The sequence below is a fragment of the Chroicocephalus ridibundus genome, chromosome 8 (assembly GCF_963924245.1).
Source record: "Chroicocephalus ridibundus chromosome 8, bChrRid1.1, whole genome shotgun sequence".
Taxonomy (NCBI): domain Eukaryota; kingdom Metazoa; phylum Chordata; class Aves; order Charadriiformes; family Laridae; genus Chroicocephalus; species Chroicocephalus ridibundus.
Window position 1 is genome coordinate 7,077,303 of NC_086291.1, and position 23,164 is coordinate 7,100,466.

General features: G+C 44.9%; 1 protein-coding gene and 1 long non-coding RNA gene across 5 annotated transcripts; one reads left to right on the forward strand and one right to left on the reverse strand.

The window, feature by feature from the left end:
- Positions 1-1,523: 1,523 nt before the first annotated feature.
- Positions 1,524-3,974, forward strand: LOC134519190 (cytochrome c oxidase assembly factor 7). 2 transcript variants are annotated; one of them, XM_063342989.1, is made up of 3 exons: positions 1,524-2,095; positions 2,180-2,320; positions 3,444-3,974. In XM_063342989.1, exons 1-3 carry the CDS (start codon positions 1,687-1,689, stop codon positions 3,890-3,892), a joined length of 999 nt encoding a protein of 332 aa, XP_063199059.1. In that variant the 5' UTR covers positions 1,524-1,686; the 3' UTR covers positions 3,893-3,974. The 2 variants fall into 2 exon arrangements, with proteins under 2 accessions (XP_063199059.1, XP_063199058.1); XM_063342988.1 differs by having other exon boundaries at positions 1,526-2,320.
- A 1,575-nt stretch (positions 3,975-5,549) lies between these two features.
- On the reverse strand, positions 5,550-23,013 carry LOC134519193 (uncharacterized). Of its 3 annotated transcripts, none has more exons than XR_010072160.1 (4): positions 22,807-23,013; positions 22,279-22,363; positions 20,629-20,741; positions 5,550-5,678 (listed from the first exon to the last, which is right to left on the reverse strand). It is a non-coding gene; the product is annotated as an uncharacterized LOC134519193 (long non-coding RNA). The 3 variants fall into 3 exon arrangements; XR_010072158.1 differs by having other exon boundaries at positions 22,216-22,363; XR_010072159.1 differs by lacking the exon at positions 22,807-23,013 and having other exon boundaries at positions 22,279-22,788.
- Positions 23,014-23,164: the final 151 nt, after the last annotated feature.

A 23,164-nucleotide genomic window follows, 5' to 3' on the forward strand; every position in this document is an offset into this window, starting at 1 on the left:
CTCAGGATCTGACAAGAACAGAATCCAAAGTCCTCGTGTTCTGAATTTAACCACTTAAAAATCTAATCTGTTTAGAAGAAATAATTTATATTTTGTATTATATAATTATGGACACAGACATTAGCTTAGATTAGTGAGGGGCTAGTACTTCTTAGCCCATTACACATTTCTTCCACCTCCTAATGTCTTTGGGAGCTTCCAGGCTCCCAATACCTATTAACAAATTTCCATATTTTTATTAAGATATTTACATACCTATTAACAAACTCACTCCAATCTGAGATCACCAGATGTCTTGTCTTTGCCTTCTTTTTCCTCATTCCATCCAGGTTTATGATGGGAACTCTCTTCCTTCCTCCTGTCTGGGCACAGACGGTGAAAGCTCTGAAGCGACAGACAGATCCCCTGCCCTGGGTGCGTGTTCTTGGCCAGCCCCGCTGCACTCCAGACCCACAGCAGGGAGGAAACCTTCTCTCCTGCTGTGGAGGGGGCCGTAGGGTTGTCACTGACTCAACGTCGGTGTCAGACACTGCGAAGACAAAATCACAGCAACAACAGGCTCTTTGGGGATTTAAACTGACAAACTCAAAGAGTTTCCACGGAGCCTGCGCAAACTGAAATTTTTCAAAGCTGGATTTTCAGAGAAACAATATTGCTGGTAGGAAAGCAGTTCATCTCCCAAAGGCCTTCTCCAGAACAGAGGACTCGACACAAAAATTCTCAGATAGCAGTCAGCAGGGGCCAAACTACCTTTATCTTCTTCCCTGCTTTCTTACAGACATGTCAGTGCTTTTGGTTGATAACATTTTGAAAACAAGATTCTAGCTTCATGTGGACAACGTGTGTTAACTCCAACCCAAATACTGAGAAGTCTGAAGAGTTTTAAGGAAATATTTTAACAGAAATTATAACTGGCATTTCGGCAGCATGTCCAGCACGTGCTGCCATCAGTCCAACCAGCAGCGGATCTCACCGTTAGCTCCACCCGTTTAATAGACAACCAGGTTTCTTCCTATGGGAGTCCATGCACAGGTTTTAGCTGGATTTTGTTTATCCCAAAAGCTGAACAAGCCAGCGTTATGTTGGTGAAATAATTTGGGACAAAGCAATCTCAAATATTCTTTGAATTAATTTTTACTTAAATATTCTTCAAAATTCATTTTAACTCTAAGCAACTTGTTACGTAAATTTCTCATGCGCTGCTGTGCTCTCAGAAGAAATTCAGCCTGTGCTCAAAACCGCTAGAATTGAATAGTGTGCCGTATTTTGTATAAGTATCCTAATATTACATCTGGCTTAAATTCATCCATAACTCAAGAATTAGGGTTTGCTGTCTGGTGTTAATTGCTTGCCAGTCTTCAACAACCCTGTCACTGCCTGTGGGGACTTGCAGGGTTCCATCTCTTCAAAAAGCACCTCCAACATCTTTTGTTGCACCACAAAAAGGGACGATTGGTGGCAACAGTCACTAGCAGCAACTCCCCCCTTCTAAAATTGAGAATTATTTAGCTGTTAACCCCCGACAGAAACACGCAGGCAGCAACTTGGGGAGTTGGTGAAGCCGCCCTGGCTGCTAGGCCACGCACACTGTATTCACACATGCCGTAACGCCGCAACTTGTGGATTTCATTGTCCTGAACCTCAGAAATACGTATCCAATGGCTCGAAACACGGAAAGTACTAAAAATGAACTACTGCTTAAAACTTGTGAATTGTCAGTCTCTGGCGGTCCTGAGAGGGAGCGATGAGGCAGCGCAGGCGAGCGAGGGGCCCCCTCTGCCGCCCGGTCCCAGCGCCGGTGGCGGAGCCGGGGGAAGGAAGGGTCGGTGGTGCCGGGAAAGGGGGCACTGGAGCCGGAGGAAAGGCCGGCGGCGCCGGGGGAAGGGGGCGGCGAACCGGGAAATGGCGTCCCGGCATCGATGGCTCGGCGCTCCCGGAAGGCGCCGTATCGATCGCTCGGCGCTGCGCGGCGGCCCCGTCAGCTCCGGCATGGCCGGTCTCATCAACTTCGAGGATGAGGAGGAGGTGAGGAGCTATCTGGAGAACCTGCACGTCGAGTATAGCTACCAGTGCTTCAAGGAGAAGGACCCGGACGGTAAGCGGCCCCGCCGCGACCCCCTGGGAGCTGAGGGGTCAGCTTCCCCGGCAGGAGCCTCATCCCTTTCCCCGGTGCTCGCAGGCTGCCAGCGCCTCGCCGACTACCTGGACGCCGTGAGGAAGGACTTCGTGGCGGCGGCGCGGGTGCTGCGCGACAACTGCGAGGGACACGGGCACGGCGAGAGCTGCTACAAGCTGGGGGCCTACCAGGCCATCGGCAAAGGTGGGCCGGGGTGGGCAGTCCAGCCGCCGTGCCCTCAGTTTCCTCTCAAGCCCTGCCGCCCGTGGTGGGTGTCTGGGGCTCTGCCGCCGCAGCACAGGGGACGCCGCTCGGGGGGGGCCCTGCCGGCAACTCCTCTGTGTGCGGGGAGGGCGGCCATGCCTGCGGGGAAACTTCCACCCTGGAGGGGTTCAAGGCCAGGTTGGACGGAGCTTTGAGCAGCCTGGTCCAGTGGGAGGTGTCCCTGCCCGTGGCAGGGGGGTGGAACGAGACGGTCTTTAAGGTCCCTTCCAACCCGAACCATTCTGTGATTCTGTGAAACACAGCTCCTGCTTCTGCAAAGGTGCCAAGCACCGACATTTCCTCCTGACCTTGGAGGAGGAACTACCTGTCCCTTTTATGGTCGCATAATAAAAGCTGGGGAAGGGTGGAAAACCTTAAATTGCTTCCTTATGAAGAATCAACTTTAGGTTAACCACGTGTGTTATCCTTATAGTTATGTCTGTATAAATGGTAGGTATATCCAGTGCTGAATGCTGCGGTGTGGCCTGTACTTAAAATTTGGGTTTAATTTTTCTAGAGGAAGTAAGGAAGAGATAAACTTACAGACTGGTAACACTGCTTACAGACACGTAAGTAGGCCCCAAGTCTGCCCAACATTTATGTGCTGGTACAGTAACGGCAAGCAGTTAAACTAGCAAGTTTTCTGCCAAATAACATTGCTAGGAAGGGGTATATTTTCACTGTAGTTCAAAACTAGGAACAATCTTAGTGTACCTATAGGAATACTGACAAAAGAATACTTTGCCTAGTGAAAGCTATTAAGAAATCCATAGATGTATTAGTGGAAAGAATGTTTTGCGGTTTTGGTTTGGTTGGTTTTTTTCTGGTCTGCATAAGTTGTGATTACTGGAGGGTGTAGGAGAGTTTCCTAACTAGAAGACATTAGCCAGACCTTCGTAAATGAGACAGTTCGGTGTCTCTGAAGTCCTAAATTTTGACTGTAGCTTCTAAAGTGAGGGCTGCTGTGTTTCCCAAAGAGCACTGGGAAGCGTGCTGCAAAGCAGAGAGCTCCCACCTGGTTAACCATGTCCTTACAGTAATATTTTGGTTTCTTGGCCGGCAGGTGGACTCGACCCAGACTTGAAAGCTGCCTACAAATCTTTTTTGAAGTCGTGTGAGAAAGGTGGGAAGAAGTCAGTAAATGCGTGTCATAACGTTGGGCTGTTGGCCCACGATGGGAGAGTAAACGATGATAAACCTGACCCTGTGGTTGCTAGAGACTATTACACAAAAGCCTGTGATGGCAATTTTGCTCCAAGCTGCTTCAACCTCAGTGTAATATACCTCCAAGGAGCACCTGGGGTCCCTAAGGACATGAACCACGCGTTGAAGTACTCGCTGAAAGGGTGTGAGCTGGGTCACATATGGGCTTGTGCCAATGCCAGTCGAATGTACAAACTGGGAGATGGTATTGAGAAGAATGATGCTAAGGCAGAGGATTTGAAAAACAGGGCAAAACAGCTGCATAAAGAACAGAAAGAAGCCTCAAGTTCTTTAACGTTTGGGGAGTAAAACTGTCAGTTGCAGTTATTAAGACTGCGGTTTTAAATGGCAAGTGAACTTGTTGTTTAAATTGTGAGCATACGGTTTTCAGTCATAATAAATAAATATCCTGTATGCAATATGCATATGCAAATAAACGTATTTCTGTGGATGCAACAAACATGACCAACTCTGCTGTGCCTTTCTATAGTTTTAAATACACAAGTTCTTAAGTGTATTGCTTAGATCCCTCCTTTTCTTTAAGGAACACAACAACACTGTCCTTTTGGAATTTTGTTCCTGTGGTTTCAAGTATGAAATTAGCCCATAACATCCTTTTTTCTTTTTTTTTTCTCCACTGCAAATGTTTGTAGCCAGGAGCTGTAATTCTGTACTGGGCTCAGACTGCATAGCTTGCTGTCACGTCTCTTCAGAGACTGTCGTGAATCCCACATATTTTCTGAGCTAACTTCCTGCTGGAACGAGCACAGATTTTGATCTGCTTTCACATGATGTTTAAGTCTCACCACTACCACTTTAAAACCATGCTTATTTTGCTCTCTTTGGCCACAGAAATATTGTCCTTTGCTTGTACTGTCAACTTTGTTAACTGTGAGAAGTTCATTCTGGCTGCGTGTGCACAGTGCTTCTTGCTGTCTGTGATGTTTCCAGGTCCAGGGGATGCTGCTGCTTTAGGCCATGAAAGCACGAAGCTCTTCCCTGGTCAGCTGAGATCTAGAAACATTTAAGTCGTGTTCAGATGATGCCGAGCCCAAAACAGTAATGAGCCTGTTGTGTACCTAGAGACATCTCTGCCTATAGATCTTGCAATTGAAACGGGCAGGAGAGGAAGGAACTTAATTAGCTTTGTTGGGCAGAGGAGATACAGGGGCAGCACTTGAGAAAGCTGCCCCAGATTTATAGAGAAAATAAGTAGGAGAGCTAGGAATTGTCCGAGATCCACTGAATTACAGGTAAGTATCCAAGATGGGAGATTCCCTTGCAGACAAGGTAGGCACGCAGGTTTTAAATACCTTTAGCCTGAATGTTGTTTAGCATCTCGCCAACTGGTTTGTCACTGAGTTTGCATCTGAGTGCCCCGTGTGCCTGACTGCTTTAGGATTGCTCTCCCACGCACAGTGATCACCCCTTATTCAATTACACACAAATTGGTTTACTTTCCTGCCAGCTTCTGAAACACTATGTTTTGTTTTTTATAATACAGATGTAGGGAACAAGGTCCTAACTGTTTAGATTTTGGTCTCAAATCCATAGTGCTTACATAAGCAAACTGTAACTAAACATACATATTCTGAAACAGCAGCCTAAATAAGTAGGGCAGTATAGGTAAATGTATTCATGCACTCGCATCATCTTTGATAATTTTGGTGTGTATAAATATATGTGAAGCTTGTGATATGTGTGTGTGTTTTGCCGTAATTTTACTGCTGATTTAGAATGTGAATGCTGTGGCTATGATCTGAATAAAGATACAAACTTGCTATTGAAGTAAATTAAGTGGGAGAAAAAACAACAGTAAAACCCACACAAATGTGGCTATTGCCACAATTGAAAGCAGAATTTTTAGAATCTCATTGCGTGCTGTCTCAGGCAGAGCATGTATGAATTAAAGCAGTTCTTCCAACTTAATTGCGCTTTTAACAGACTTCTTGGAAGGGATACGCTTGCTGGAATGGAAACCCCAGAAGAATAGCGTAGTGATGAAATGGGCTGTACTGTAACAGCAGATGGCAGTACACGAACAACGTTCCTGCATACCGTGGGTGTGAGGCCTATGGCTCTTGTTTTCAGCAGCCTGGAAAAAAAAAATAGCGGTGACAAAAGCAAGATTAATTTTTCTGTTAACAGAGTTAATGTTTTATGGCAGTTCAAGAAATTAAAGCTCTTTTAGAGGAACACACTTGGCCCGATTCTTTGCAAGGTAGTATTCTGGGCATTTGCTTCACTTGGGAAAGGTAAGTAAATGCTACCTCTGCGGAGTGTAACAGTCTAGTAATAAAACAGTTTGGAAGCCGTGTGTACAGAGTAAGCAATTACAGGTGGCTCAAGGCATTGGAGAATTGGGTGACATTTTAAGCCCTGATTTTTTTTTTTTTTTTGTGTTTGTAATGCTCACTGCCTCCGAGTGGCTTGTTCAGATCCTCAGTTCCAAACGAACCTGCCACACAACAGCGGGCTTTATTCCACCAGGACTAATGACTGTCAGTGATCCCCCCGGGGAACTTCCAGTCAACACAGCAAACAGGCACCCGGGAACATCCTCAATAACAGTGACACACATTGCAGATAATTCAAGCCACATATAAAGTGCATGTTGCGGGGAGTTTTTTTCATAGCACTTGAGAACTCGGAGACTCGCAGAGTTTAAATATTATAAAATGAAGTATTTTCATAAAAACTGTCAGTACTGATAAGTTTATGAAGTATCATCCAATTTTGTACCAGCGGTTGAAAAGGCAAACCCAAATTAAGGCAAGGTCTTCTGTTACACTAAAACACCATCAAAAACAGCTTAAAGTGTTTTCAGACTGTCTCCGAACAGTTTGCTGCCTGTTCTGGACACACCTACATCTTTTTACCCAGATACCGGTGATGCTGGAGCAGATGCATTAGATGGGTAAGGCCATCTCCTATTTGACTATTTTCCCTACAAAGTGACAAAGCGTCAAAAAAATGAAGATCAGCCAGTCTTATTTCAGTATGTTATAAATTATATGTGGTTAATGCAGTCTATAGCGGAGACTACAGACCCTCCTAGTAGCAGTCTATTCTCAACCTAGAGATTATGTTCAGGAGACATAATCAAAATCTGTTAAGAGGTGAAAATTGTACTGCAAATCTTGGTTTATAACCATCTTGCCCTGATATTATGAAGGTATTACCAAAAGGCCGGTATCTTCCTGCTCTTTCTTTTTACCTGATGTTACAAAGGCTAAATTTTATGTCCTCTTGGGAAGAAAATTGTTCCTCCAAACCCTCCAAGGTCATAAAAAGTGATAGGTATGTGCTCATAATAGCCTACTCGGAAATATGGGAGACCTGTTGATCTCTTCAGGATCAGTGGATTGTCTAAGAAATAAAGGAATTTATCTCAGCTTCACAGCTCCTGAATCACTCTCCGCTTTCTCTTTCATTTGTTTGTATTGATCTAAGCATACAGCTGACCTGCTTTAAGAAAGCAGCAGTATACTTCAGAAGGAATGGTGGCCAACTCTTAAGTAATTAATTAGACTTATGAATACATGGCTTTAAATGACGCATTCACTGCAGGATGCTTCCTGCAGCTGTGAGAAGGTCGCCAGTGGAGTGCTGGCTTTGTACCGAGATGTAAAATCACTGGCGCCACATCATGTTGTGTTGTTAAGTGTCGTTTGGATTAATTCTGGACAAAAGATGCTGTCGGGTAAAGAAGCTGCATGACATTGTAGAAACAGAAAAACAGACTTGTTCTGGTGGTTCTGTTTCAGTGTTATATTGTAATAAAAGCAGTTTTGCAGCTTGCTTACCTTTTATTCAGCCGTCAGTAACAACTCCTCTCTGCAACGTATGTGTGAAGGTAGTTCTTATAGGTGTACTCAACCCACCCAGATGGATGGTCTGGGAGACTGTGTGTGTGTAATCACCACACCAAGAAAGCAAAATAATACTGTGTTCCTTCTTACAGTACAAACTTCTTAGTCAGTATGGAAAGAAATTCACTCTGTTGGCAATTTTTCACTTCATCATGGGAGAGAGAACAACCCTCCCAGGTAGCTTTTCTCCTCCTTTGGAAGATGGAGAAGGAAGAATTCCTCCTTCCCTTGCACTTCCCAGCATCTCATCCACTAGACGTCAGGCTAAGACAGTTCTGCTCAGGGCTGGGCCATTTTTGGGGGTGAAGCAAGAAGGCAGAGGGAGGAAAAGGAGCCATGGCACAGCGAGAAACCAAATAGAAAATAAGCAATATATCCAGTTGTATTATTGCAGTAATTTGTTCTGGGGTAACACCCAAGGATTCAATTCAGGTCCTGATATGAGGCCATTCGCGTGCACCCATAACGACACCCCCAAGCCAGACACCCCCAATCTAAGATTCGGGTTTGTACAAAGTCCCTAGTACATACTTCAGTATCAAGCACTACTGTCCTGCTCTGATTTTCCAGATGCTGTAGCAACAACATGGCCCAGAATCCTCACAAAACAGATTTCTCCAAGACTCTTAAGACTTCAGCGATCAATTCTGTGCCAAATTTTCAACGTCTAATTTTGTATGCCATATCTGCAGCCTCCCAGTTCTTTCATTTTTCAGTATATGTACTTGAAGCAAACACAATAACCACTAATTACGCTAATTTCAGGCTATATCACATATTTCTAATTTGTTGTTAGTGCCTCCACTCTAATACTAGTTACAATTAACAATGGTACACTTGTTACAAATATGATGTTTTATACTTCTTACATACACACTTTGTTTTACAGTCTTGTTTGAAATATGGTAATATGGTTTTGTAATATAGCCTTATTTGTAATCCTTTTTTCCCCTAGATCAACTAGTAAGAAATCTGTGTGATATGGAATTATAAAGTTAAGGCCACTTTGGAGCGGTGATTTCAGATGGGGATTTGTGAACAGCATAATCGTAATGCACACACACACTCCAATTCATGAGTACAGTGGGAGTTCTCTAGAAGATCTCATTCTGCCTATGCAAAACTGGAATACGGTGCTTTAAACATACCCTGGAGAGTTTTTCTTAGCAACTGAGAAGCTTCTGGTAAAATAGAAGAAAGAAAGAAGATGAGACCCGTCGTGTTTATACAGCAGTTGTCACTCACGGCATTCCAGCGCCCTTCACCCCGTGAATCACCAGAAAAAGAGTGTTGCCATTACATACGGAGTTGGGTAAGAAAGCCATTGAAGAAAAATGTTAATTTACTTGCCATGATGTAATTTTGTAACTTGAAGACGAGGCTAACCTGAATTTATGTTAGAAGTTCCTTATTCTGTCAATCCTCATTTGATGCTTAATGGCCTGGTCTGAGCATTTCATTGTCTCACAAAAGACACTGAAAAGAAGTGATCTGATTTCCTTCCAGCTCTCCTGCGCCTGGAAGCCCGCCATGTTCCTATAGAGCTTCCTGCCCAGGAAACTCTCATTGCTTTGCAACAACCTTTCCTGCAAACTCCTGAGAGGGAAACCTGCGTTATCTCTACAGTACAGGAAAGGAGGATGAGGCACTGACGGCTAGTGACTTATTTCAGGTCACACGATGTCAGTAAGGGCGCAAACTGATTACTCTCCAAACAATGTTTATCATGGCAAGGACTTGTCAATTCTTTACAAGCCAAGAAACGCGAAGACGGGAAACTGGCCTTTGAATGGTATTCTGATAATATTTGTGGAGTGTTATTCCAGAAAGATGCAATAGCCACCTCATCACAAGTGTTGTTAATAACTGCTGAAGAGAAAACAAGAAGCTGTGACACTGTCAAGACTGCAAGAAGTCTTGCTGTGTTACCTTCAGGGGAGTTATTCTGTGTGCCGCTTTAAGTGGAATGTTTCCTCTACGGCATTGTTTGGCTTATTTGTCCTGCAGTTGGTACAATGAAATATGTAATATCATATTTGTCAGGTAGGCTGAGACAGAGCGACATTGGCTGTCACAGGGACCCAAACCTGCCTCAGACGGGCAGCTCACACACCATGGTATTTATGATGGACAGACACTGGCCCTCAGAGAGATTATGTATAAATTGAGGTAAAAAAGCTTTAGATCTTTTTGAAACTCCAAGCTTATTCTAAATTCTGCTGGGTTTTGTGAGTTTTACACGTTCCTCAGAACCCAAGGGCTGGTACCGGAGGATGCCAGGCACTGACATAGTTACAGAAGCCACAGAACGTGTGAACTAATTCAATACAAGGGATGGTTTCTTGAGGAGCAGCACAAAGGTTTTGTTATAGCAAACAGTAAAAACTTCCCACACGATTTAACAGTTAGCCAAAATGTCTCTGCAGTGTACTTGGCTTTGTAATTTCTGTTTTCTGTGTATTACAGCATGAAACTGTGATAAGTGTGATGTTTGCCGACTGTTCTGTTTATTGCTCCCACAACGGGCTGTGGACATTTCCAGATCACGCTGTCACACCATAGTGACAGTGCTGATCCATTGATGGTTTAAACTGCAACACAAGTTAAAAGCTACTTAATATAGTCCTACAAACGGTAGGAGCTAGGTTATCCCTACGGATCAATTGTAATTCTCTATGAACTTTCTTATCTAACGCCATCCTTATATGTTTGTTAAACTAAAGCCTATGGTCAGAATGTATTTTCTTATGCAGTACCTGTATGCGTCCCTGGGGATCTCTAGGTAAGAATGTAAAGCATCCTTTCAAATGCGGGATGACTTTGCCTTAGATACTGTAGAGTTACAATCTGCCACCTAAGGCTATATTTATACCACAGCAGAATCCTGCGAACATTTTATATATACTATTTTCCCCATTATAATCTTTGGGGAACAATTTCAAGCAAGGCTGTTGATCTATGATTTGAATAAATAAATAACCTCCGCTTGATTTCAATTAATATTTTCCCTCAGCACTTTTTAGTACCGAGCCAGAATACTTGCTGTCATCCCACAAACGGGTAAGTTGCAACAATCTGTGAGAACTTTCAAGCCAAACTATGGACAAGTTTTATGACTTAGAAGCAGCGGCGGAAACGTGGCCCTCTGGGGAGCCAAAGGTGAGGTCCTTTGCCAGCGTGCGATGCCAGCGTCCTGCACACAGCCTGGGGAAGCGGCACACAGAGGCAAGGGGAGACGCCTGCTGCTCAGGAGCCTACGGCTAACACTGCTGAAGAGCAGCAAGCCTGAGGCTGCTCACGCTTCGCTTAGTGCTCTTGAAAGGCATTAACGTTGCCTGGGGACATCCATAAGGTGGCAGAAAGAAAGTTAGTAACATCTTTTGATGTTTAAATATGAAAGAACAAAAGTTTTTTGATTCGGTTCCTGTTCGCTAGGCTGAATCAGAAATATTGTGAGACTGGGAAGCAAGATATAACCTTGAAAACTAATTGCATTGAACCTTAATACTGGAAAATTTTCTTTCAGAAAGGTCCTTGTGCAATCTGGGGTATGGGATATTTCTTCTCTGCTTTTGTCATGACACTGCAAATTGATCAGATGAACGTGTGGAGAGGAATTGATTGAATACTCTGTGCTTGGAGGCTCAAACTAAGAAGTGACAAACATAAATGCTGTTTCTTGCTAGAAATTGCTGTGTGCAATGCTGCTCAGCCTATGAATATGGTTAAAACCAAAGGGACTCTGCGCACTTTCTGCTGCAACGTGAAGCATCAGCTTCCCTCAGCTGGGATCTGGGAGGTTGTTTTAAAGGACTTGCTGGAGCGTAACTTATCTTGGCCCAAACACTCCATGAAGATAGCAGAGCTGTTCAAGAAAAAGCAGGATCAAAACACTAGAGAGTCTGAAAAGCAGGGTGGCTTCACAGCAAAAATGAGACAGAATAAATTGCGTAGCAGAGGAATTATTTCTAGCTAGAATTTACCTGTCCTTATACAAAATGAGCTCAACTGATTAATTAATTCAAAGCGAATTCTATTTTTTCTCATTGCTCAATCAGTAAAAGAAAAAGGCAAGTAGTTCAATTTGGCCCTTGAAGCATCTCCTGATTGCAGGAAAGCAGCACATCAAGCTGCTTTCTTCCCTGATGTCTCCAGAGTGCGGCAAGAACTACCGTAACACTTTGTGTAACAGAAAGCTTGCTAGGGCGCCTTATAGATGCTGGACTACCTTGATTAGCTCTGGAATTAAGCACATGATGACTTCCAGAGCTTGGTCCCAGGTGTGTGTGTTCCTAAAGGAAACCATCACAATCCAAAGCCTATTTTGCTAATTTAACAAAGGAACCAGATCCAGATCATGGCACATTCAGATCAGGTCTGATCCCAAATCAGATCAAATTAGCTCTCAGGTATCTGCAAAGTGTCTGGACAACCTGAAACAGAAAAACAAGTTCAAGATCTCCTCTCTTAATTCCTCTACAATCCATAGGGGTTGAAACTCCCAGCAGCGATACGCCCCTACGGCACCAACACATGGCTGTTAATGTGCCTTTATCAAATAAGGGCCTGCACAGAGTTTAAACCCCTGTGGGGCAGAGGAGGTGAGGGCTGGGGCAGAAAGGTGGTCTTGCCTCACAGGCTTCTTCACTTTCTATCTGTAGCCAGGGCTGAACCAGCGGGTTGGTGCGCACACACAGAGGTCTGATTTTTGGAAACTGAGCAAGTTTTTTAGTTCAGGCCCAGCTATGCATTTATTCAATGGGATTGCAATAGCTGTTTGAAGCATTCCCAGAACTCATTAATGGCTGCAGAGTGCCCCAGCACTTTAGATTGCAGGTGGTCTAAGCGCTCGGAATGGATAAAAGATTAGAGCTAGCCATCTATATTTAAAAAAAAAAAACAACCTAACCCCGCAACAAAACCCAGATGTTCTCATGATCTGATGAGCCTTTTGTGTGCTGTCCTCTCCGCGTGCTGTTCGGCTTTGTTCTTCTTATTTTCCTGTGGGAGGACTGTTCCCTTGGCTACCAGCGCTGGCCTCTAATGGTTGGCATTTGGGCACTCAGAGCTAACAGGATGAAAACACCGTTTTTCTTTCGTTCCTGCAGGGGCGCAGGGAACACAACTGGACAGGCTTCTGGTAGGCAACAGCTCCAGGTGAAACCACTGCATCGTGATTTTGCCCCGCTGCACCCTTCCCTTCCGGCTGCTGCTCCAGTAGATCTCTGTATTTCTGCTGGCCACTGCCTTGTCAGAGAAGTGCTAACGGGGGGTGAGGTTTGGGGCTCGTTTCTCTGCCCTCCTGCACAGGAGGTAGCACGTGCTACCTTCGGCTGCTCCAGCCAGAGGTATTTTTTAGCCACATGCAGCAGCAGCAGCAGACCATGAGGCGTAACGTGCACAGCCAGCCTCACGCTAACAGGAGGGGCAGGTCAGAGCAGACACAGCTAATGCCTGGGAGCGATAATCAGTGTCTCTTAATCTTCCTGGCTTTCTGTATTAAGGACATTGCTGCTTTTGCATTAGAGGAATGCGAATAGCCTTGTCTCCTCTCGAGACCTCAAGGTCCCGCCTTCATTTGCCGTCAAGTGCTCCATGAGATTCTGTTTCATTAAAGCTGCCACACAGTGACCTTCGCACAACAACCTGCTCTCTGTAGTCCCTCCGTAGTCTGAGGCTGCTCTCATTTAAATTACTGTTGTGCTGAGGGAATCAAATACATCTTTTTCTCCACTTAGGTGCCTGGAGCAAACTAATGTCCTTCTTCAGTCATGAAAAGCAACAAAGGGACTCTGATTCAGAGAGCAAGGTGAGGCTTGCAGTCTCTATGGGAACTGGAGACCAGTCTAATGACAGGGCAGATGAGGAAGCAAGAACACCGGTCCGTCAGATGAACAGAAACCATCAGATCTCAGACAGAAGTTGAGAAAACGAGGCAATAAATGTGGTGAGTGGATGAAGAGTTGTATGCTAGGTAGCTGGGAACCTGGTAAGGACTTGTGTTTATTGTAATCACCAAATCGTGTGGCACAGCGAAGGCAAATACCAACACCACTAATCTGTATTGGGAGAAAAAGAGGAAAAGTCACAAATACAGAAAGGCTATACAGCTTTTATATTTGTTTTCCCCTGTTTTCTGTTGTGGCTGTACCAGATGACAATATGAGCACATCTGATAATTGAGGGACACGCCTGGTCCACATGCTGAACAATCCCATCTTTGTAAGCAGGGCTGCTGGCTTTGCCTGCCAGAAGGGCTCAGAGGGTGGAGAAGGCAGCTTGGGGAGGACGAACATGGGAGGGATAGGTGCAGGAGCTGCATTCAGGGTCTAGCTATTTTCTAGAACTTTGTGCCATTCCCGCCTAGTTCAAGAGGGAAGGTGATTAGCAGGTTGGTTTGCTGAGCCCACGGGACCTTCTTTACATTTCTTGTTGGGAAGATTTGAGGGATGAAACCTCTCTTTTCAGAGGCCAAAGAGGTTAACCTGTAGGGTCTCGCTGCACAAGAAGTGTTAGGGTTCTTCACTTTGGCATCCAGTAGCCGTAACCAAAGAACTGCCCCGAATCCAAGAGCATGGAAGTGCTGGGGGGTTCCAGTGAGTGGATCCATCAAGAGACAACCAGCCCAGACTGTGGCAGCTCATATCTTCCTATTAAACAAATTGAACTCTCCATTTTATTTCTGCAAAGCCTCTCTCTGTTTTGCAAATGTAGCTGTTTCCCAGTGGTCCAATCCTTTCTGATTACCCCACGACCTGGGGCTCTGCTTTTCCCGGTTTGCTCAGGAGGCACCACTTCCAAGCGTGCCCCAGCCTTGTTCAGGGCACAGCAGTGCACGCTGGCACCAGGCACTGCTCCCCACCACACCAGCCACTGCTCTCCAGTTTTCTGTCATGAAAACATCACTGTATTCAGATGCCAAAGTCATGCTCTTTTCATTCTGGAAGCTGGCACAAGGTAATTTTGTATGAATGTTCTCCCGGGGAAATCAAATTTTATTGCAGTATGAGTGATATTAAAATGCACCACACTGGGACGCTAATATGCATATTAATAACATACGTGCTATATAGAAACCTGGGCACACTAAGCTAGAAGGGGCCCTGCAGTTATGCAGTCTATTTCTCTGTCCCAAAGCAGATTCATCTGTTTTTATCATACCTGACAGCTATCTTTCCTGCCTAACCTCTACTGGAGGCCTCAAAATCGCTGCAGGCAATTTTTTCCTGTGTTTACTGATATTTCCAGCAGAAAGCTCATGATTTCCTCAAGCACCACGAATACAATGAATGAATGCAGTAAAAGGACAATATGCAAGCAAGCAAGAACAACCCAGCAGCACAGACGCAGAAGTCCTGCCAGTCCAAGGGAAGTCCTACTTGGTTCAAGCGTTTATTTAATTCAAGTTGACTACAGTAAGGCACTGTGTACCAGCCAGGTGAAGAACAACAGTCCGTTCAGCTCGCTGGGAAGTGCAGACAAGATATGATCCCTCAGCATCAAAGATAACTAGCAAAGGGTCAAAGTAGAAATGCAATTCATTGCAATGAAAGAGAGAGACAGAATAAATGAGAGTAGCCTCTTACAATAGTGATAAGGATTGGCCCAGATTTATTTTTCAACCGTAACTGCTCTTCATTTTTATTGTTAGTGCTATCATTGCAATAACATGCTAGAAATTAACTGCTTTATTTATTTATTGGTAAGAGATTTACCAATGTGATACGCTGCTATTTTCACGCCAGTACAAAGATTGCATCAGAAATCCCAGCCAGCTGACTGATATCTGGAATTAGAGGAAAGGCAAATAGTGTAAGCTTGCTGCTCCCAGTTTCTGTCCTAGGAGAGGTGCTATAAAGTGCACTACATTCTGATTTTCTTTAAAATACTTTTATTTGAAAATGAATGCTCTCCAATGGCTGTGGTTCAGTTCCGCAGAAGAGAGGGCCCGTGGCAGCGCCCATTGCTGGCGCAGGCAGCCCTGCTCTGTCACCTCCCTGGGAAGCACAGCCGAGAGGCCAAAGCTGTTGATCTGACTAAGCAGCCTGAGATGGTTTTCCAGCCCTAATCTGGTAAATGTGCCTCTAAAGGTTTGTTTGATGAGATGGAATAGGGAAAAATACATTGTCCTCTGCCCAGACAGCTTAATATATATTGTTTTTCAGCCGAAAACCTCCCATTTCAGACAAAAGAAATCAGAGGAAGCCCAGTGACGACCTTGTGAAAAGAGAACTCACCCACCCGCCCAGCTCAGTAGAAAGGCTCTTGGTCTGACCCAAGACTCAGCCCATTTCCTTTCAAGCACCTCATTCAGCAAAAGGCCTCAAACCCCTTCCACTGACACGGTTCTCTTAGATTTCCAAGGGATAAAACACCAGATCCCATTTGCACACCCTGCCGTTTCCTCTTTGCATTCAAACTCTTGAGCTGTCCGTGTCAGGTCAGCGCTGCCTTATCACCCTCCCCAGAAGGGCTCCGGTCATACGCATAACTGTATTAATATTCACTTCATCCATCATGTCTCAGGGATCCCAATTTAAAATCCCAAGCGCTAGCTTGGTAGCCCCAGCAAGCACTAGGAAGGATGGCCAGAATCTCTGTGGCTCCTAACCTCCTTGCTTTGGGCCTCCTAGGCACAGCCACGCTCCCAGGGAGCATCTCCCACCCCCGGCTGCTCTCCTCGGATGTAACAAACCGGTGGTCCCAGTCGGAGCACCAGGGGGAACAGACCATAGTTTCCATTTAGCTCAACATCACGATTTATTGATGCAAGTAACAAACGCAGCCTAAAGAAAAGAAAAGCTGCAGAAACGCATTTTGTCATTGACTCAAAAGAGAAATCAATACCTTTGTATATATTAGAGGGAGCAATCTCCATTAAAAAACAAAGGGATGAGACAACTTGCTGGCTTTTAACATGTTTTAGTCTCCGCCTTAAGCGTCTCTCTCAAAAGCTGATGGGCTCATACAAGAGATCAGCCCCAACCGATCAGCCCCAACCACCCGCCTTTACTGACCCCTGGAAACCTACAGGCAATTACCAGACCCTGCTGGGGAGGCACCTTCCCCAAAACTACCTGGGAGAGCTGCAAGGAAGAGAAAGATTTAGAAAGACTTTTGCCTGTGAGTGGCTGAGAGTGACTAGAAGGTGCAGTGAGGCTCAATCTGACCATACTGACACCATACGTGCTTGTATTTGCTCACTTAAGAAAATAAAATTACATCGATGGGGTTTGTGGTTCCCCTGATTGCCAGGAGACTGAATGGGGCCAGTTCAGATCAAATGAACAATTTTAAGTGCAGTACTTTGTGCAGGTGTCCTGCACAAAAAAACCCAAAAAAACCCAAAAGAAATAGCGTGAGTCATTAACAGCTTCTTTGTCTTGTGATCACTGGCAATTTATCTTACTGAAATGAAAATTTATTGGGACATCACTGCAAGTAATTTCACTGTTTTCCTTCTGGAACCAAAAAATACAAAGCATTAAACTGTTGTGAGCAAAAACTCCACCAAAGAAGCCAGCAGACATCGCAGGAGTCCACAACCGGCACACGCTACCCTGGCTCTGGGAGGCCAGTGAGCACAGATTTGCATGGTCGCCATCTCGCCCAAAACTGCTGCTCATTATAGAGCCTTTTTCTATGGCAAAATCCACTAAAAGAAGTGAACTGCAACTTTATCTGCAACAGCTACATGAGAAAATGGTACATTTTCTTACTGTAGGAGGAACTCCCAAAGTGGCTCTGATCATACATTGCATTTTGCACCCTGAATGGCGGCAGGACTACAGGACTAATAGGAAGTGTGGGGGAGAAAGGAACATCAGCTGCGAAAAAGCACTTACCTAATTCAGGCAGCAAAATCGCCAGCAGAGGCTCGCTCTCAAGTTCACAATGAGCTGGAAGCCACAACTCTACAAAGCTGTAAGCACAACTGCTGTTTCTCATAATATGTGATCTCTAAAGTATCACGGCAGCCCAGAAAAGATAAGAAACGTGTTAACTAAGGGATGCAAGGGAAGACTTGAAGAAGGGAGGTCTACCTACAATGTCAAAATAATATTTGTACATTTGCTAATATCTCAGAGAAAAGACTCTGGGGAGGAAAATCTTCTGTACTCAGGTAGCTACTCCAATGAACCCGGAGTACAAACACGGACTGATGATCACAGCAGAGGGCAGGGTCCTCAGCACCGCATCCAGCTTTGGAAATGGTTACTAGAATCTGCCCTCAACTCCAAGTTACCTTATAGCTTGTGGTACTTTGGAAGAAAATCCTGAAAAACTTGTTAAAACCAGGGATAACTAACTACAGCTGATGTGCTTTGTTTTCTTTAATCTGTCTTTAGCTTTGGTTCCTATACACCAATGAAATTTTTAACCCTGTACTTTGACTCACCCTTGCGCCAGTGTGCTGACAAAGCAGCTGGAGAACGGCGAGGTGAGCTCTGGCTTGTCGTGCAAGGCCAAGACTCACAAAGTTTCTCCTGCTTGGCATGCTCCAGGCAGTCCCTGAGAGCAGGGGCACGTGTGGTGTCAACATGGGGACACTCACGGCAAGCAGCTGCCCAGGAGGGAGGACTTGTGCTTCTGAGAACTTACCTACCTCCATTGCCCTCCTGAAGCACTTCCAGTTTTAGCATTACTGCCTCAAAACTCTTAGCAGCGTCTCTCCTTTCACCCACCAGTAGTTGCTGTCTTGGCAAACCCGCTTTGGTGACATCTTTGCTGCATGTCTGTCCCCAAGTGCAGCTGTGCTATCTGCAAGATGCTGCAGCACCACTCTCCATACAGAGAGGAGGCAAATTGACATGGTTACAGTCATACCTCAATTTGCAGAGTAGACATCGCTAGTATAGAAACACATTTTTCATTATATACTCTGTATATAAAAACATTGCATCTAAGTGAACATGCTCTATCTAAAGTCAATTTTTCCTCACTCTCTGCAAACTCAATGGAAGTCCAGATAAGCCCATCTGTTTTAATCCCCGAGACTAACGTTGCTTCCGCCCTTTCATTACTGTGAGTTTATCTCGCTGTCCCTTGAACAGGAAACATAGCCACTCTAAAGTTTTGTAATCAGAAAACATCCACACCTGTAGGTAGGCAGTGGAAGGCTTTTCAATTTGTCGCGGTTTTGGCCGGATTGGCCAATCAGAATGACAGATGGCCCTCCCCCGGCTCTCTCCTCAGAGAGGAGAGGAAGAGATAAGGAGATTTACGAGTTTAGAAAAAAAAACTAAACTACTTTAATGAAAATAATAATAAATAAGGAAATAAGAAATAATAATAAAATTTTAAAAAGTATACAATATCTACAAAACCGTATCCAGCTCCCAGGATGACGATCGCGTCACCAGCAGACACAGGGAAAGTCCCAGACTGGAGTCAGCGAGGGACAGGAGCTGAATTCCGGAACTAGAGTCAGGAGTGCTCAGATCAGGATCAAAGGCAGACCAACAGACAGGGTCCTCCTCAGACATCGGCCACTGAAGAAAAGGCGAGCCAGAGCAGCCTTGTCCCTTTGATCCCTCAGCTTTTATACTGAGCGTGAAGCAGATGGGATGGAATACCCTGTTGGTCAGTTTTGGGTCACCTGTCCCGTCTGCTCCTCCCTGCAGGTGGGACCCCTCTACGCTTCTCCGCTTCCGACCCTCTAACGGGGCAAACAACGAAGTGAGCTGACCTTGGATGTTATAGCAATAAGTCTAAGCAAGAGCCTCTGTGCGCACCATTCCTTGGTATAATCAAGTCTTATCACTCTGAGAGTGAACAGTGTCTGAACAATATGCTGTTAATTTCAGACTTTAGTCAGTTGGAAGAGGCCCAGCTAAAAAGTAAAATTACAAATCAGAAAATTGGTTCTGTTTTACCTCAAACCAGGACACAATTAAAAATGGATTTTAAGAACATAATGTCTCTGTTTTGAAAGGACAAATGCATCTTTCAGGGAATACAAGCAAAAAATTTCATTTATGTAATGTATTGTGTTTCTTCAAGGATAATAATGCTATCAGAGAATGAAGTATCTTAATTTTTGAAGGGATTAATTTCTGCTCTTTGGGACAAAATACATTCAACGTCACTAAAGAAGTACTGGAGCGTTTTTCAAAGGGAGGATGACAGAAGAGCCAGCGCTTACCATCTGTCCAAACCCAGGTCCCTTTCTTCTTGCTCAGTTTGGGTTTAAAATACAGATCCAGGGAATGTGGTGTGGGGACCTGCACCAGACACAAAAGCAGCCCAGAGAGTGCTGAAGCACGGCTGTGCATGGAGGAGCAGGATGATTACTTCTGAAGAAAACAGAATGGCAAGGAAGCGGTGCCCAACTGAGATAAGTGATTTTTATTCATTCTGTTTCCAAGTCTTTACTATCTCTAATGCCTATTGAAATAAAACATTAGGAAGAAAAATCCTCCCTGACGGTTTAACTTTCTCACCTTTCAGTTAGATTTTAAGGATGTTTCTGCTTCTCAACTGTCAAGTTCCCAGTAAAGCCAGATGAAGGCAAGATTTAATATTCCTGTTACATCTAAATGTAAACTGTAAGCAGAATTATAAACAACATCTACAGACCTCTTTCATATGCTACAAAAAGAGCTTAGAAAAGTGCATCTGTGCACTTCTGCTTCCTTTTCATATTTTCTTTCACCTCTCTGTTTCTATTTCCCTAAATAGAAAGATAATAGTATTAATCTATTCCTTGGGGCCCTTGTGAAGATTCATCAGTTAATATTTATGCAGCAAAATGGAATAAGTGCTGTATAAGTGCTAAGCATCATTATTGTTCTCTCTGTCTTCATTAGCACATCATGTACATCCCAAGTAGACCAGATAAACACAGAAATTAACTGCCCTCAATGAAAGGCAAGTGAGGAAGGCAACATAACTGCTAGAGAGCCGCTAATTAAAAATGTTTGCTGTGGGTAATGTCTGTGTCTGGCAAAACAACTCACTAAGTTTTAAAGAATTAAATGTATTTCTTTACTCATTTGAGCAAGTTCTGTTTGCAGCAAAGAAGCTCTGAGAATGTGTCCAAATTAAATATGCTGCATGTTTCCATGTGAGTTGTGCTTTGGAAACCACACATATAGTAATAAACCCAGGCAATAAATGAGATCTGCCAAGAATCACTGAGGAGGTTTTCAGATTTTAGAATGCAAAACTTACTTGCTGCCTCAGCTGGATTTCTGTTTAAGGAGCAGCCGCTGTGGGAGGAGACAGCCATGGAGAAGCAGAGGGACAGCTCTGCTCCAGAGCTCTGCGCTGGGGAACACCCCGCACTGGAAGAGGAAAAACAGAAAGGAAAATTAAAATCAGGACAAAGACAAATTCCAGAAAAGACGCCCAGCGGATTGCATCGTGGCTGTGGATGGAGAAGCAGAGGTGAGGCGCGGCAGACCCTGTTCGGTCGGGTGAGCCCTCCACACCCCAGGCCCACACCAGCCCCCACAGTTCACAGCACCCATTGCACGTGGCTCCCGTCACCCCATGGCTCCCCGCAAAAGGGGGAGGCCTGAGAGACCCCTGCACTGGAAAAAACACTCTCTGCTCTCTCTATCCCACCTTCACCTAAATGCTGACTCCCTCCCTCCCGTTTTTTTCATTACCAACAAAAATAACCTTTCATTGCCCCAAGTTCTGCCCACCATGTGATTATTTGCATCTTCACCGTGGACCTGTAAAATGCAGCACCCTAAACTGGCAATGTTTTACATTGGAGCACACAAAGGTGACGCAGTGCGAGGTATCTGTGTCAGCTTAAACACATGCTCTGTCTTGGAGGAGTTTTGTTCTGAGCTGCAAAACTCCCAGTCCGATTCACAAGCAGAAGCCCCTGCTCCCTGCAGCAGCCGAGGAAGAGCCGTGCACCCTGCTCGAGCTGAACTGGAGCACGTTGCAGCTGGGGCAGGAGCTGCACAGCCCTGTGGTTTGCAACCGGCTCCATCTTTGCAACTACTTTAGTGACTAATCCCCATTTCCACAGGTTTTTCGGTGCAGGAATTTAGATGAGTCTCAATATCATTGGGACTTCTCATTTGTTCATCTCAAAGTCTTTTCTTTTGGTCCATCTCAAAGCACAGCTGGTGGCCGTGTTTTTACATCTGCCCTGAATACCCTGGGTTTTGCTTTTGGAACAGCTTGCCTTCACTTAGAAATTTTTCATGATGCAGCACAGCGTTATTTTCTAGCTGAGGCTGGCATGAACAGCGCACAAGTACTTAAGCTGAAATAGTCTAACAGAAATAGGCTTTTTATACCGCATCACAGTCCGACATAGAAAATTGCCGCACTTCTCTTATCAAAGTGTTGCAGGGCAGTAATCACGGCCGCTGTCTGCTCAACCGTGTATCAGCGTCCAGCTGGGTATGTCACCAAAGGTGCAAGGGGAAAAAGAGAACTTTGTGCAGAGGTTCCTGCAATCAAAATCCCTAGTTTGGGAAATTAAAAACACATATGGGACTACAACCAGGCTATGAAACCTGATTTGCTTTTCTTTTCCAGAAATAACAACTTCGTAATAGTATTCTGCTGGACATGGCCTTCAGTTGAGGGGAGGTGAGTTTTACTCCTGCCTATGCAGATAGGGAGTTGATGCACCCTTCCACGGAAATGCCACAGCCATTTAAGAGTGGCTTTACTCAAGGGACTAACCCTCCCCCACAGCTGCAGGCTGGAGTGGATGAGCTCTCTGCACAAGCAGTTCTTCCCTGCATCCCTCTACATCACAACACCCTCCTGTCCCACTCTTCCCACCTCCAGCTAAAGCTGCTTCCTCCCAGGTTGAATCCGCGGTGGATGACTTGCAAAACGGCAAACCTTGTCACTGAAGGATGTTGAGATGTGCCAGTTCTGTGGTGTTTTGTTCGTCAAGGACCATCTCCCAAACAAACCGATTAAAAGCCTGCAACCAGGGAAAGAATAAAAACAGTGGAAGAAAAACAAGTTCTCACAGCATCTGGAATTTAGGGATTTGGCCTTCCAGTTGGCCAAACTGAAGCCTTGTTTTACGGAGTGACAGTATTGTAATTATTACCGTAGTAATGCCTAAGATTCCTTCTCACTCACCTTGGACCTGTGGTTCTGGGTCCTGCAGAAACTCAGTGAAGAGCTTGTCTTGCAAAAAAACGTTTGCCCGTTGGGCATGCTAAGATGGGACAGCTCATGCATCATGGTTAACGTGAAGGAAGGATGTGTCAGTAAGAGAATGCTTGAAATGCCATGTGTCTGTTCATGCATACACCGGCTCTCCAGGAAGGCTTTAAATAATACCGTTTCTCATGCACAGCACTCTCTAGCAAAAAGTCCCTTTTGTCCATTCTCACGGATAATAAGAATGGTCATTACCTTAGGTAAGGGAAACATGACAGGGATGCAAAAGACTGTGCTTCCTGGCATAGATCGGTTCCCGAAAGGCAATAACTTCCTCCGAGTCTCCCAGGACTGTCGTCTCTGTGTTAGTCCTGTTAGATGGAGATAATCCCACCTGCTTTCAGAGCCAGACCTCTGGAGCGTATGAAGCACTGATCTCAGAGAGCACAGCAACTCCTGCATCCCCGCTGAGAAGAAATAATGGCAAGCTCTCTGCTACAGCACCATGGCTGTATGAAAATCTCTGTAATGAGGTTAAGTTTGGAGAAGTTTGGCTTTGCCTCCCCTCAGAAGGCTCCCTGGAGCTGCCAGGTAGCAGCTGTGAGCAGTCAAA

Coding starts and splice junctions, on each gene's coding strand:
- LOC134519190 (XM_063342988.1), top strand. CDS start 1,687: ATGAACTACTGCTTAAAACTTGTGAATTGTCAGTCTCTGGCGGTCCTG. Junction 2,321..3,443: donor CTACCAGGCCATCGGCAAAG/GTGGGCCGGGGT, acceptor CTTGGCCGGCAG/GTGGACTCGACCCAGACTTG.